The 16058-nt window shown below is 40.1% G+C and overlaps 1 protein-coding gene across 2 annotated transcripts in view; it reads right to left on the bottom strand.

Annotated features, from left to right (window-relative positions):
- Prdm10 (PR/SET domain 10) overlaps positions 1-16058 on the bottom strand; it is a 113075-nt gene that overhangs the window by 26264 nt on the left and 70753 nt on the right. For both annotated transcript variants that reach the window (XM_070038363.1, XM_070038364.1), the window contains exons 11-14: positions 15582-15711; positions 13986-14228; positions 5020-5367; positions 3129-3284 (exon numbers count right to left, since the gene is read on the bottom strand). In XM_070038363.1, coding sequence (XP_069894464.1) covers positions 3129-3284; positions 5020-5367; positions 13986-14228; positions 15582-15711 — 877 coding nt within the window. The remainder of the gene's footprint in view (positions 1-3128; positions 3285-5019; positions 5368-13985; positions 14229-15581; positions 15712-16058) is intronic.

The following is a 16058-nucleotide window of genomic DNA, read 5'->3' as shown; positions in this document are numbered from 1 at the left end:
AATTAATAATAAAAAAAAGCACTCAGTTCACAGACCAAGAAATGCCCAGATGAAGTGTGATACTTGCCAGGTGAAATGATATGAATCTAAAAGCATCTTTCAAGCTTGGGCAAGAGGGAGGAGAAATGTACCCTGCACTGGAGTGTAGCCAGAGTGCAAAGTGGAAGAGGGAAAAAAGAGGCAAAGTGAAACGAGGTTTTGCAGTGTCTGTTAAATGATGAGAACTGGAGGATCTATCTTTATGAAGACCTATTAAGGAATTTTTTTTTTTACAAGAGCCAGGACATCAGATTTGTTCTCTAGAAAATTACCCCAGCTATAGTCTGAAAAAAAAAATCATTGTAAGTATGTGGTAGTTTTGAGGTCTATCAATATGGCCAGACAAACTACATTTAGATAGAATCTTCTTCCCAGTATTGTTCCAAGTTAGAATCAGCCAGAAGAGAAGCTAGCACCAGACTGGAGGGGTCAGTTCCTCCCCCAAATCCTCCTTCCATCTCAGCCACAGCTCTCTTCCTGATTGCCAGTCCTGCCGTCCAACTCAGGCTTGCCATCGGACATAGCCACATGGACTTCTGTGGATGACGGCAGCTTCCGTCCATGGGCCGGCCCTGCAGGTGAGTTCCCACTTGTCTGCCCAGGCCATTGCTTCAGAAGATTCAATGGTGGATGTTCTGACACCCAACCTCTCCTTTCAGACATTTACTTAATCTTCTAAGACAATCTCTTATTCTGGCAAGTAACTTTGCTTCCCTAATTGAACCCTGACCAATATATTGGGTGAAAGAAAGGAGAAAATAGAAGTTGATTTTTTAACACCTTTCTTGGTGTTAAAGTAATATCGGGCAAAAAATTGATAAGCAAAGGGTGTTGAGTGGATAGGATGGATGGTTGCCCAAGTAATTAACATCACAAGACAGGGATCCTTTCATATAAAATCTTTTCTTTTATAGGGCTAAGCCTAAAATTTGGTGGTAGAGCCAGTATTTAGCATGCATAAAGCCATAGGTTCAATCCTTAACACAGAATAGCTTCATTATAAAACCAAGAAAAATCCAGACTTACTTATACTTTTCACATTTGAGTTGCTTACAGAGCTTTAAATAATGCTATTATCCTATATAAACCACCACAATAATTTATGACAAATGAACCATAAAACTTGAGCATTAAAAATTACTTTCTATGTCCTGCTAGTGCTCTACTTTGAGCCACAGCTCAACCTCCAGCTTTTTTGGTGTTTAACTGAAGATAAGAATTTCATGGACTTATAATTGGGTGGGGGGAGGGAGGAGGCTGGGAAGGGAGGTGAAGGGTAAACAAAGGAGGAGGCTGCAATGCTTGGTAAGAAATGTATGCATTATCCTACCCATGTAATTGTAGCCCCTCTGTACAGTATGTTCTCAAATAAAATAAAATTAAATTTAAAAAAAAAAAAGAATTTCATGGACTTTACTACGAGGGCTGGCTTTGAACCACAATCCTGAGATCTCAGCCTCTTGAATAGCTAGGATTAAATGTGTGAGCCATTGGCATCTGGCTTTTAATGTTATTCTAAATAGATATACCCCCACATTTTTCCCTCCTAAGGATCCAGTTCTGATTTTTCCCATTATCTATGATAGTATTAAGCCAGTCATATTCAGTAGTGTCTCTCAATGACATTTTTGCGAAATCTCCTTATTTCCAAATGAAACATATGATTATTTTTCACATTTATTTATGTAACCCTCATCTCTGAGTCTCCTATGGGCTTTTCTTTTGTTGTTTCTCAAGTCCAGGCAGGTTTTGGATACTTTCTTTACCTTTTCTGCTTTTTTGGTTTACTATGTAAGCCAGGCTGGCCTCAAACTTTTTGATTCTCTTTCCTCAGCCTCCTGAGTACTGGGATCATATGTATGTACCAACATGCCAAAATATGTGTTATACTTCATTTAATGCTTGAAGTCATTACCACTCTCCAAAGTGGTCTCAGCACCCTTCACATCTTCCATCCCTGTTAGATGAGACTCTGGTTACCTCAGTTATATATTCAGATGCTTAATAAAAGCTCATCAATAAAAGCAAGCCAGGCGCTGGTGGCTCACACCTGTAATCCTAGCTACTCAGGAAGGCTGAGATCTGAGGATCGCTATTCAAAGCCAGCTCAAAGCCAGCTCGGTCAGGAAAGTCCATGAAACTCTTATCTCCAATAAACCACCAGAAAAACCAGAAGTGGCACTGTAGCTCAAGTGGTAGAGCACTAGCCTTGAGCTGAAGAGCTGAGGGACAAGCACTCAGGCCCAGAGTTCAAGCCCCACAAACCAACACAAAAAAAATAAAATAAAACAAAATAAATCCCTTGGCAACTGGGCGCTTGGTGGATCTCACTTGTAATCCAAGCTACTCAGAAGGCTGAGATATGAGGATCATAGTTTGATGCCAGCTCAGGCAGAAAAGATGAGACCCTTATCTCCAGCTAACTACCAAAAGTCAGGATCAGCTGTGGCTTGCATGGTAGAGTGCCAGCCTTGAGCGAGAAAACTAAGGATAGTGCCCATGCCCTGAATTCAAGCTTCACTAACAATACCAAACAAATAAATAAAATCCATCCCTTGGTTTGAATGTAAATAAATATACTGGACTTTTAGAAACACCTCAATAATAACTTAGTTGTACTAGTTAGTATATAATTAGATTCTTTTAGGATCTGCATTCTTTATTTTTTTGTTTTTGCTTTTAAACTTTTATTATAAAGATGATATAGGTTACTATTTTGTAATGAATACATTCCTTTTTGGATAAAGTCACCCCTTCCTTTGCTCTCTCCCAGCTTTTCTCTCCTGTCCCCACTCATAAGTTGTGTAGTTCATTTTCAACACAGTGTCTGCTGAGTACCACTGCTGCATTTATTCACCCTTTGTCCCTCCATTTCTGTGCATTATTAGGATCTGCATTATTAATTCAATAGTTGAGGGATTTTAATTAATTATTTTGAGAAATAAGTAACTTCTTACTATTAATTTTCTAAGTAAATCAAAGGCCTAAAATGCTTCCCAATTCAGCTCAACATAAATGGTGATACATATATTAAATGAGCAGGCACTTATCCTCTGCCTAACTCCATTCCAGTGGCTACCAATACATACCTTAAACTGTTTTCCACAGGTTGAACACAGGAAGTCTTTACGATCTGAATGCCGGAGCATGTGGAGCCGCAGCTTATCAGGACGGCAGAAGGCCTTGTCACACTCTGTACACTGGTAGATCTTTTCTGAATGGAAGCTGCGAACGTGCTTTTTTACCTGGCAGTAAAGACCAGGGGAAACTCAGGCCCTCAGGCAGCAAAAAGAACCAAAGGCAGCTAGCGACTCCCAACACTAGAGGGCGCCAATGCATTAGCATGGATTTCCATCAACATGGCCCTGTCATCCAATTAAATGTGATGACTTAGCCTCAAATGCCTACTGTCCTTGCCCTGAATTAAACAAGTTGCCAGAAAGCCCTACAACTCTGAACCTCCCAGACGAATAACAGAAAAAAGAAAAATGTTTGTTGAGATGTCCTGATCACTTGGTGTCCAAATCTCGCTTCCTTTTTGTTTAAGATGAAAAGCAGGATTGTTTGGTGTTTAAATAAATCTTGGCAAACATTATCTACAAGAAAAGAATTTCTTTTTATATCTTTCCATAAAATCACTCTAGGATTGGGGATGTAGAGCTTTGTTGTAGAGCAATTACCTAGCAAACATGAGGCCCTGGTTCAATCCCAGCACTAGAAAGAAAAATTAAGTTTGAAGAATTAAAAATATGAATTAGGTGACATGGGAAACATTACCCATTTATGATTACAATACAAGTGTTTTTCTCCTTGCTTCAGGACATATTCTCTTTGCTTTTAGATAATAAAAGAATAATAGGATATAGCTTTGGCCTATGTTCAATTTCTACCACATGATATATATATATGTATATATCATATATATTTATTATAAATAACATATATCCATATGTATGCCTACATAATATATGTACTTATACATACATAATACACACATATATGTATCTTTTGAATGCTCTTAGCTAGACACGTTAAATTAAAAACAACTGTGGGGACAGAATATAGCCCAGTACAGCATGTGTTAGCAATGGGTTCCATCCCAGCACAGAAAAGAAAGAGAGAGAGAGAGAGAAAGAGAGAGAGAGAGAGAGACAGAGAGATAGAGAGACAGAGAGAGAGGAAGGAAGGAAGGAAGGAAGGAAAGGAGGGAGGGAGGGAGGGAGAGAAAAAAATTGAGAAAAAGAAAGAAAAACGATGAGAGGAAGAGAAAAAAGAAAAGCACTATGAATGGAAGTTAATTTTATAAAGCATTTTGCTCCATTATTTTGACAATTCTTTGCCATCAAATTCTGCCTTAGCAATCTTCTAACTATATGAAATGAGGAAATTCTCAAGACTTTTAATACTAGCAATACTATGATTAAATCTATTATGCTTTTGCTTTAGTAACTGTCCTTTTAAAAGTATTTTTATGAGATACTGAGATTTGATAATTCACTAATATATAAAATGAAATCATGGCTACTATGGAAATTATCTTGACCCATTTTTGTCTAACAAAGAATATACTACCAGGAAGCACATACAAAAGCATATTATACACCACCTTTCTCTTGCTTCCTTCCAAAATGTATGACCTTAGTAACGCAAGACAGGAAACCAGGGAGATGCTTATAGCCCAGGAATGGGAGTTTGTCTTCTACAGATTCGATATCACATTTCGTCAACAATGGATATTGACAAGTATTAAGGCAGGCTTAAAAAATTATAACCACATCTGAGTGTTTATTACTTGAAATGTAGCTTAGATATTTAGAAGACAAGGTCTGATTTGAACAATTATGGATCATAAGATTGTCAAAAGTAGTTTGATTGAAGAAGTGGAAATGTAGGTGGTAGGCAGTCTCAATTTTCCAAAAATCGAAGTTTCTTTTAGCAAAAGAAGGAAGTAGACAAGAATCTTGGTTAGTGGACACTCACCTGGATAAAATCTGGGAACCGTTTCTTACAAGTTGGGCAGGTGAAATAGCCATCATTGATATGAATGGCCACATGATCTTTCAACAAATCAAGGCGATCAAAGGATTCTGGGCAAAAAATGCAAGAGTAAGTCTTCTGGTCTGAATGGAGCTTCATGTGGCTCTCCAGAGAAGCGCTGCTGATGAAGCCCTTGTTACACAGATCACAGGTCAACGGGCAGTTACCCTCCCGCCCATGGAAGCGCAAGTGTTGGTCCAGTTTGTCCTTTTCACGGAAGGCCTTCCCACACTGCAAACACTTAAAAGGCCGGAAGGACTTCCGAATAAACAGATGCTGAAGAGCTGCATTCTGAAAGACATACAGAAATATGACCATGTCGTGAGAAAACTGAGAATGCCAGCGATTCACACATCTGTAGGGGAAGAAAAGGTGATCCTTGTAATCACAGACTCCAAATGCCAAGACACAAAGGGAAGAGAAGACTTTCCTGGTAAAAATGCTGAAAATGAAAGCCATCCCCAAAGTTTATCTTTCAAAGATTATTACTACATTTTGCTTTATGTTATGCCCACGTATGTGTTTTCTTTTGAAAGGATTAGAAGTAACATTCCATATGGGTTTTTAAGAGGACACTTGTGGGCTGGAGCTCAAGCATTTGCCTAGCACAATTTCTAATATCATTAAAAAATTTTTAATTTAGATTTGCATCAGATGGGTGACAATGTTGTCAGATACCTTGCATTCATATACTGTTTTGTAGAATGGGAACTTCTTTGTACAACTACTTAAAGATAATATAATTTTTTTTAAGATTTGCATCAGAAAAGGGCTGGGAATATGGCTTAGTGGTAGAGTGCTTGCCTAGCATGCATGAAGCCTTGGGTTCTATTCCTCAGTACCATATAAACAGAGAATGGCAGAAGTGGCACTGTGGCTCAAGTGGTAGAGTGCTAGCTAGCCTTGAGCAAAAGAAGCTCAGGGACAGTGCCCAGGCCCTGAATTCAAGCCCCAGGACAAGAAGGAAGGAAGGAAGGAAGGAAGGAAGGAAGGAAGGAAGGAAGGAAGGAAGGAAGGAAGGAAGGAAGGAAGGAAGGAAGGAAGGGAGGGAGGAAGGGAGGGAGGGAGGGAGGGAGGGAGAGAAGGAGGGAGGAAGGGAGAAAGAGAGAAAGAAAGAAAGAGAGAAAGAGAGAAAAAGAGAAAGAAAGAGTGAAAGGAAGAAAGGAAGAGAGAGAGGGAGGGAGAGAGGGAGGGAGGAAGGGAGAAAGAGAGAAAGAAAGAAAGAGAGAAAAAGAGAAAGAAAGAGTGAAAGGAAGAAAGGAAGAGAGAGAAAGAAAAGAAGCAAGGAAGAATGAAAGAAAGAAGCAAGCAAGGAAGAGAGAGAAAGGAAGAAAGGAAAGGAAGAAAGAAAGAAAGAAGGAGGAAGGAAGGATGGAAGGAAGGAGGAAGAGAGGGAGGGAGAAAAGGAGAGAGGGAAGAAAGGGAGAGAGGGAGGGAAGAATGGAGCAAGGGAGGGAGGGAGCGAGTAAGGAAGGAGGGAAGGAAGGAAAGAAGAAAGAAAGGAAGGAAGGAAGGAAGGAAGGAAGGAAGGAAGGAAGGAAGGAAGGAAGGAAGGCAGGAAGGCAGGAAGGCAGGAAGGAGTCTCAGAATGATAACATTTGTTAATTTGGAAGAGAAGACTTATAAGTTGCACATGTATGAATAAGGGTGGAATACATTACCCCAAATATTATGTCCTAAAGTTCTTGATAAAAATAATTTAACTGGTAGTTCACTCCTTTAATCCTGTCTACTTAGGAAGCTAAGATCTGAGGATTGTAGCTGGAAGTAAGCCCAGATATAAAAGTCCATGAGAAAGCTGGGAATGAGGCTCAGTGGTACAGTGCTTGCCTAGCATGCATGAAGCCCTGGGTTTGATTCCTCAGTACAACATAAACAGAAAAAAGCAGGAAGTGGTGCTGTGGTTCAAGTGGTAGAGTGTTACCCTTGAGCAAAAGAAGCTCTGGGACAGTGCCCAGGCCCTGAGTTCAAGCCCCAGGATTGGCAAAAAAAAAAATCCATGAGACTCTTACTTCCAGTTCATCAGCAAAAAAATGCCAAAACTGGAGGTGTGGCTCAAGTGGTAGAATGCTAGCCTTGAGTGAAAAAAGCCAAGTGAGATTTTTGAGGATCTGAGTTCAAGCTCCATTACCAGCACTGAGAGAGAGAGACAGACAGACAGACAGAGACAGAGACAGACAGAGAGAGAGACAGACAGAGAGACAGAGTCAGAGACAGAGACAGAGAGACAGAGAGAGACAGAGACAGAGAGACAGAGAGAGACAGAGACAGAGAGAGAGACAGAGAGATAATTTGAAGCTTGATGAAAATAGAGGCAGAAATGTCTGCAGGTTTTCATTGGCAGGTAAGGAAAATGTTCTGGGATAGTGTAGGCTGTACCCACTTTAAAAGAGGGATTTTTGTGCTATGTGAATTATAGATCACAATAGAAAGAAAAGAATTACAAATGAAATGAAGAAATGAGACGTATGTGAATATGTTTGGTTATAAAACAGGACAATGAGCATATACCAAAAAGAGAATATATACACATCTCATCACTTCCTACTCAATATCCAGTTAGTTCTACAATGCCATGCTAACAGTTAAGCCTGTTTACTTCCTGTCTAGACAGGTCAATTTTGCTCTCTTTTTTTTCAGTCACAGATTGCACTACCAAGGAGGATTAGCTGTCTTTTAAGTTCATGCAATTGTTAAAGGGAAAGAGAGAGAAGATGGATGCTCAGGGCAATCCATCGGGACTGCTGGAAAAGCAACTCACAGGCCACCGAGAGCAGACCCCAGAACCATCACACAGAGAACATAGAATTAGTGGTTTTCTATAATACTCATCCATAAATTCTTCAAAACATTGGAAGGAAGCTCTAGACAACAGTCATGAAGGGGAAAGTCCCTCAAAACCCTGTGACTGGGCTGGTAGAGTGGCTGAATTAGTAGAGCTCTTGCCTAGCAAGCATAAGTACCTGATTCAAACCCCAGTACTAACAAACTTGTGACTGGGCATATCCATAGCTATGGAAGAAGAGTGAAAGAAAGATTTACAAGAATCTTGATGCATTATTTTTGCAGTGATCAAGTACAACACTTTAACGATTAATTACTTATCAAAAGCAACATCTAAATAAAATTTAATGTGAACATCATTTTGGGGAGAGTAAGAAAGATGCTTATTTTTAATTCACTGAAATTTTTAACACAATCAATTTTTTATAAAAGAAAATTGCCTTCTTGGGCTCCTCTGACAGAGCTAGGAGAGATATTTTAAGATAGTCCTCATTTACCTTGAGTAGGTAAATAGTAATTTTGTTGTCTTCTCAACTGGGGCTACTTTGAGGAGTAGGCATCTTACTTGATTCTCTTTTTAAACTGTATCCTTTAGTGACTGCTCAGCTCATAACAAATATCTAAGTTTGAAAATTAATAAAATAGAAGATATATTTGAAATGAAATTCACAAAATTATTTCTGGGATAAGACACTTAAGAACAGATCTTTTTTCTAATATACACGAGTTAGCTTTGGCTTCCTCATACAGTTTACTGGCCCCCTCATCTTTTTACTTTATCTGAGCACAGACTTATTTTACATAAAAGCTCTTACTATTTCTGTCTACTTCCAAAGCTACATGGAGAGAAGTCAGATAAACAGATGCTCTGTTGAAATCCAGCAAATATTCAAGGTTTAGAGCATGTCTGCCATGTAAGAATTACATCCCTTTTCCAACTTTAAGTTGGTTAAGTTTCCAAGGATAGAGTCAACAGTTTTTGATGATGATTCTCCTGAAGATTCCATTTCTCCAGAGTGCCCAATGTAGAACTTGGCTTTGTTTTGGGACCATGATGCTAATCAGTATTCTGTCACTTCAGATTAGCAGAATAGCTTCAGACAATGGATTTAAACTGAGCAGCCACCTGGCTCCTCTTCCTTAATTCTAATGACACATCCTATCACCCCTTTATTTACTTGGAGCCAGAGTGCTCAAGAACTAGAAAAAGTCTGTGTGCTAATGACACTCATATTACCAGATAGTAAAAGCCTTTTGGCTCACTTGCAAGCCAGTTCTGCTCTAACGCAGCTTCTGTAGTAGAGCTATACCCAGTGTACTTTCAGGAAGAAATCATGGCTAATGGGAAACGTACAGACACACCATAGGTCTGCTGACCCCTGAGCTCCGGTTAGTCAACCACACCAAACTGTGAGGTCATCAGTGTTAAGAGGATACCAAAACAGCATCCAAATTAACATTGTAATGATTTGAGAAGAGATTCTGTTTCTGAAGTCTGATGCTATTAGCTAAAGGAATCTATAGTGTTTGATCAATTTTCATACTATTTTGATATTGTGACTAAAAAGAATCAAACAAGTATCAACTGGTTGGTTTGGATTTATGTTGTTGTTGTTTGGTTGATTTTGACTTTGTACTAGTACTGAGGCTTGAACTCAGACTCAGGGCCTAGGAACTGTCCCTTAACCTTTTTCCACTCAAGGGTAGTGCTCTACCACTTGAGTTACATCTCCACTTCCAGCTTTTTGCTTGTTAATTGGAGGTGAAAGACTTACACAGACTTTCCTTACCCTATCTAGCTTTGAACTGAAATTCTCAGGTTATAGCCACCAAAGTAGCTAGGATTACAGGTGTGAGCCACTGGCACCCAGCTGGGGAATTGTACTTTTTTAAAGAAACTTTCTTTGAATCTTTCAAAGCCTTTGGTGACTAATTCTGTCCAACAAGCCTCTTTCCATTACCCACCTGGCTTCCCCACTAGGGTCAAGTCAGTGTTTGCCCTGTCCCATAACCATCCCAAGCATATCCCTGTGCCTAGCACTCTCTCCCTATGGCTCCCTTCACCTACCTCCTTCATCTTTCTCTAGCCTTTTACTCTTCCAACTACTAGGTATTCTTACATTTAACATATAAATGAAAATGATCTTACTGAGACTACAAACTCTTAGAGACAGAGCTCGAGAAGTATTCTAATACATAGCTAAAAACTCAGTATCATCTCAAAGATTATTTAAGAGCTGGAAAGAACCTTCAAGATCATTTAGTCCTATCCTTTGTACAGGAGTAACCTGCAGCCTACAATTTGTTCATTCACCTACTTGGAAATAAATGATCACTATTTATTAATTTACATTTAGTAGAGCAACCAAACTGTGGTTTCTACCAGGATTTTCTAAGTACAGGTTGTAAAGAACAGCAGGTCAGGCAAACACGTAAATGACATTCTGTTATGTGAAACACAGGAAACAAACCTACCTGCAGCTCCAACTGAGCAGGCAGCATTAGAGGAGAGAAAAATAGTTACATTACCAATTTTGGAAGACTTCCCTTCAGTTGGTCATTACCACTCTGGATTTAAAAAAAGATGAAAAAAAAAATACAGAGCCAAACTTTTTTAGAATGTGTGAGTGGAAAAAGCAAGAGAGCTCAACCAATACTAGCATCTAAAAGTCACACGTGTGGTTTTACTTTGACACAAGGAACCTTGTACTGAAACCAGTACCCTATCTCCTTCAGAAGAATATAAGTATACGAACAACTAGTCTATGCTTGAACACGCACAGCTGCAATACACATGTGAGTTTTATTTTTTTCCGTCAAAATAAAAATCAAATCCAGGGGCTGGGAAAGTGGCTCAGTGGTAGAGTACTTGCTTTGCAGGTATAAGGCCCTGGGTTTGATTCCTCAGCATCACATAAGGAGAAAAAGCCGGAAGTGGCGCTGTGGCTCAAGTTGGTAGAGCGCTCGCCTTCAGCTGAAGAGCTCAGGGACAGCACCCAGGCCCAGAGTTCAGCCCCCATGACCGACAAAAATAAATAAATAAATAAATCTAGCAAGCACTTCTCTGACTTAGTAAAATATCAGATGGCCAAAAAAGAAAAGACAGTAATTGGACAAGAGACTAAAAGGCAAACAAAGAAGAATAATGGATAGGAAGATAAAGTTCACAGCTATTTGCTTTTCTGGCCTATATTTATTTATTTTTACATATCCTTGAAAGACCATAGATTGAAAACATTACAAGTATTTTAATTATAATTATTCCAATTATAATTAATTATTTCAATTCAAAAGTTGCATGTATTTCAATTACAGGGCTCTAAGAACTCAAGAGTTCTTAGAGTCCTTCAAAACTGTCATGTGGTAATTAAGGTTTAAATGTCTGTTTACATGAAGACAGGGACTATATTATTTTTCAAGGTCCCTTCTAGCCTACAGGCAAATAAAGAGATCAAAGGAGAAAGTTGATCCAATCTCTCTTGCCCAAAGCAAGACCCCGTGCAGTGGTTCCTACTGACCCAGCCCACCCTGAATATGGTGTAACTTAGCATCTTTAAAACACAAAAATGAAAAACAAGCTGGGTGCCGGTGGCTCACGCCTATAATCCTGGCAACTCAGGAGGCTGAGATCTGAGGATTGTGGTTCAAAGCCAGCCCAGGCAGGAAAGTCAGTGAGACTCTTATCTCCAATAAACCACCAGAAACCTGGAAGTGGCACTGAAGCTCAAGTGGGAGAGCACTAGCCTTGAGGTGAAGAGCTGAGGGACAGCATCCAGGGCCCAGAGTTCAAGCCCTGACTGACCAAAAAAAAAAGAAGGAAAGAAGGAAGGAAGGAAGGAAGGAAGGAAGGAAGGAGGGAGGGAGGGAAAAGGAAGGAAGGAAGGAAGGAAGGAAGGAAGGAAGGAAGGAAGGAAGGAGGGAGGGAGGAAGGGAGGGAGGGAGGAAGGAGGGAGGAAGGAGGGAGGGAGGGAGGAAGGAAGGAGGGAGGGAGGGAGGGAGGAAGGAAGGAGGGAGGGAGGGAGGGAGGAAGGAAGGAAGGAAGGAAGGAAGGAAGGAAGGAGAGAGAGGAGAGAGAAAGAAAGAAAGAAAGAAAGAAAGAAAGAAAGAAGGAAGGAAGGAAGGAAGGAAGGAAGAAGGAAGGAAGGAAGGAAGGAAGGAAGAAAGGAAGGAAGGAAGGAAGGAAGAAAGGAAGGAAGGAGAGAGAGAAAGAAAGAAGGAAGGAAGGAAGGAAGAAAGAGAAAGAAAGAAAGAAAGAAAGAAAGAAAGAAAGAAAGAAAGAAAGAAAGAAAGAAAGAAAGGAAAAACAAGACCAAAAAAACCCTCACAAAACCCCAAAACCCCAAGTTAAAATACTCATCCATCTAGAAACTATAAAGCCTGGGAAGTTATACAAGATATCTCTCCTATCTACAAGTCCAGACCAATAAATCTTTTTATCATCAGTTGCCAAAAACATGGGTTTTATATCTTTAGTTTTTTGTTATCACTGATGTCTTAAGACAACATATTGTTCTCCACATGCGTTTCCTATAGTTCCTAACTCATACTCAACTGCTACCCAAGAGAAAAGAAGAGAAAGACCTGTCTTCATTGAAAGTCATAGAAGATCTGCAAATCTAAAGCCAAGACACAGACCCCAGAAGTGAGACCTCCACCAGCACCTGAACATACAGCTTTACTTCAGTGTCCCAAGGTGTGTGCACTGTTCCCAGGTGTATGCACTGTTCCTGTCATATTGACTTGGACACAGGTCCCTTTGCAATGATTGAGTAGTAGTTAATTATAGTTACCTATAATTAACTTTAGGGCTATGATTAGACAGAGATTAGCCTGTTTTAGGATATAAATAATTAACCAGGCACTGGTGGCTTTCGCCTATAATCCTAGGTACTCAGGAGGCTGAGATCTGAAGGATCATGGTTTGAACAAGCTTGGGCAGAAAAGTCCCTGTGAGACACTTTCCAATTAACCACTCAAAAACTGGAAGCAGCATTGTGACTCAAGTAGTAGAGTGCAAGCCTTGAACACAAACAGGCTCAGGGACAGAGCCCAGACTCTGAATTCAAGCCCCACAACCAACCAAAAAAAAAAAAAAAAGAATATAAGTAATTAGAACTGGGGGTGTAGCTCAGTGGTAGAGCACTTGTTTAGCATGCCTAAAGCCCTGAGTTCAATCCCCTGAATCTCAAAAAAAAAAAAAGAATTTATATATATATATATATATATATATGTATATATATATATATATATATATGTACACACACACACACACACACACACACAAATGTACACAGGCTGACATTTGCAGAGAGAGGGGCTGCTTGTGCATGTGCGTGTATGGGTGTATACACACACACACACACACACACACACACACACGCACACACACACGCACACACAAACAAATAGGGCTAAAGGAATATCTCAGCATCAGAGTGCCTGCTTAGCAAGCATGTGCAAGGCCCTAGATTGAATTCACATCACCAAACAGTCAAAATAAATAAAAATAATTAAATAAAATATAACGAAACAGCCATGCGCTGGTGGCTCACACCTGTAAAATCCTAGCCACTCAGTAGGCTGAGATCTGAGGATTGTGGTTCAAAGCCAGCCCAGGCAGGGAAGTCTGTGAAACTCTTATCTCCAATGAACTACCAGAAAACTGGAAGTGGCACTGTAGCGCAAGTGGTAGAGCGCTAACCTTGAGCTGAAGAGCTCAAGGTCCAGGACAGTGCTCAATCCCAGAGTTCAATCCCCACGACCCACCCAAAAAAAAATAAGAAGAAACATACGGATTTCTCTACTTCTAACCTGTAAACTAAGGAATATGGAGAGCTATTGATTTTGGCTATTTTACATATTATGGTCTAGGAACTCCAAAATCCAGGCTTCCGTGTGTTAATACTACATTGATTGAATCTAAGACCAGCCATACCAGTCAGCCATAGGACAAAGACTCAGAACTAGTAAAGACTTTTTTTTTTTTTTTTTTTTTGCAGAATAACAAGCCTAAACATGTGATAGAGTAAGTGCAACATTTCAAAGTGAATGGTAAATAGCACCAAAAACACTGCCAAGGGGAGGAAGTGATCCTCTGGGGATAGGGGACATGTCTGCCCACTTACTCTGATGCGTTTGGCCCTGCGCATGTCATCAGCTGTCAAAGTGGTCTGGGTAGGCACCACACTCTCCTCGTGCTGTGGCTGCAGATGTAGAGTATGAGTTTCTGGTTCATGCTCCAGAGAAGCCGGGGTTTCCTGTGGCAGCTGAGGTATTGGGATAGTGGTCTGTTCCGGCTGATCTAGCCCATTCAGAGTAGCTGGTTCAGCTTCATCAAATTGTTCCTTCGTGGAAAAATGCAGCAAGTCCTGCAATTTGAAATAACCATGAATTACTTCCCTACTTAAATGGAGATCAATGGTAGAAATATGGGCTTAGATTTAGAATTGTGGAGTTTTTTTTTTTAACACTTAGTGTCTTATTGTATTGACCAGGAGGCTCCCAAACTCTGTTCATGTTATCCTTCTGCCTCTGAAGTAGCTGGGCCTAAGGGCTGTGTCACTATGTGCAGATATGGTTTTGTCCTTTTCTTGGTTGTTTTCGACAGTACTGGGGGCTTAAACCTAGGGCCTGGACATGCTCTACCTTAGCTTTTTTGCTCAAGGCTGGTGCTCTACCATTTGAGCCACATCTATACTACCAAGTTTTTGGTGATAAATTGGAGATGAGTCTCACAGACTTTTTGTCCTGGCTGACTTCAAACTGAGATCCTCAGATGTCAGCATTCTAAGATTATAGGCACGAGCAACCCATATGGAACATGTGGCTTTTGTTGTTGTTGCTATTGGCTGTAGGCTTGAACTCAAGAGCCTGGGCGCTGTCCCTGAGCTTTTCTACTCAGGGCTAGTATTTACCACACAGCTCCACTTCTAGTTTTCTGGTTGCCAGTAGAGCTAAGAGTCTTATGGACTTTCCTACCTGGGCTGACTTTAAGCTGTGATCCTCAGATCTCAGCCTCCAAACAGCTAGGATTACAGGCGTGACCACCACAAACATGAGCCCAGCTTATGGGTTTTTGGGATTGTTTTTTTTTTTTTAACTAGCACAAGGATGCTGAGAAAAAATATTCCCCACTGGAAAAGTTAATTGTAGAAATAGTGCAGCACAGAGGGGCTGGGAAGGTGGCTCAGTGGTAGAGCACTTGCCTTGCATGCATGAGGCCCTGGGTTTGATTCCTCAGCACCACATAAGCAAAAAGAAAAAAGCTAGAAGTGGCGCTGTGGCTCAAATGGTAGAGTGCTAGCCTTGAGCTGAAGAGCTGAGGGACAGCACCCAGGTCCAGAGTTCAGGCCCACGACCGGACCAAAAAAAAAAAAAAAAAAAAAGAAAGAAGCACAGAATTTAAAAACAATGAGACATTTCTGACTACCAAACCAGAAGAGTATAAAACTCTTCTAGAATATCTATCATTTTAATGGCTTAAATTAATTAAACAAAGTCTCTAATATCTCTGATCAATTTCAAATTTGTAGGGCAGCAAAGTTAGCTTTTCATTGGAAAATACATTCTTTTTCGTCTTCTCCAACTGTACTTTGGCTAACAAGTAGCAAAGCCATGACATGACAACAGTGTGTGTATTTAAATTGAGTGTATGTGGTATTTAATCTAGTCTAGCACTGTGAACAAGCACAGCAGAAGGAGATCTTCCCATCCCCCAGTACCTGGGTCCCATCATCACTCTTTTCCCCATTCTCGCTGGTTAGTTCCAATCGGATAAATTTTGGAGGACGCCCTGGTCGTCGACCTGGGCCAAATCGCCTCTTGCCTCGTCCCCTTCCTCTGCCTCTTGTTCTGGGGACAAGAGATTAAGTTATGAATAGTCATAATTACATCATATGCCACAACAGTTCCCTTCAATAATCTTTACTAACCCCAGATTTTGAGTTTCTCTCACTTTACTTTCCCTGGCTCTTTTCTCCAGTGGAAACAATTGTTTTATTACTAGAAGCTTTCTGAATTTTTCAGCTTTGCCTCTCTACAGGGCAAAGAGATATCTTAAAATTATTTAGAAAAAGTTATAAAAACACAAATCAAAAACAACAGTTTGCTTCTGGAAGGAGGTGAGAAATGCAAACAGGACAGAATATGGTAAATCAGTAGTAAATATATATATATATATATATATATATATATATATT

This window comes from Dipodomys merriami, unplaced genomic scaffold (genome assembly GCF_024711535.1).
Source record: "Dipodomys merriami isolate MVZ:Mamm:240054 unplaced genomic scaffold, mDipMer1.0.p SCAF_29, whole genome shotgun sequence".
NCBI classification, from domain to species: Eukaryota; Metazoa; Chordata; class Mammalia; order Rodentia; family Heteromyidae; genus Dipodomys; species Dipodomys merriami.
Note: the sequence above shows the minus strand (reverse complement) of the source record. Positions and strands in the feature narration are given on the sequence as shown.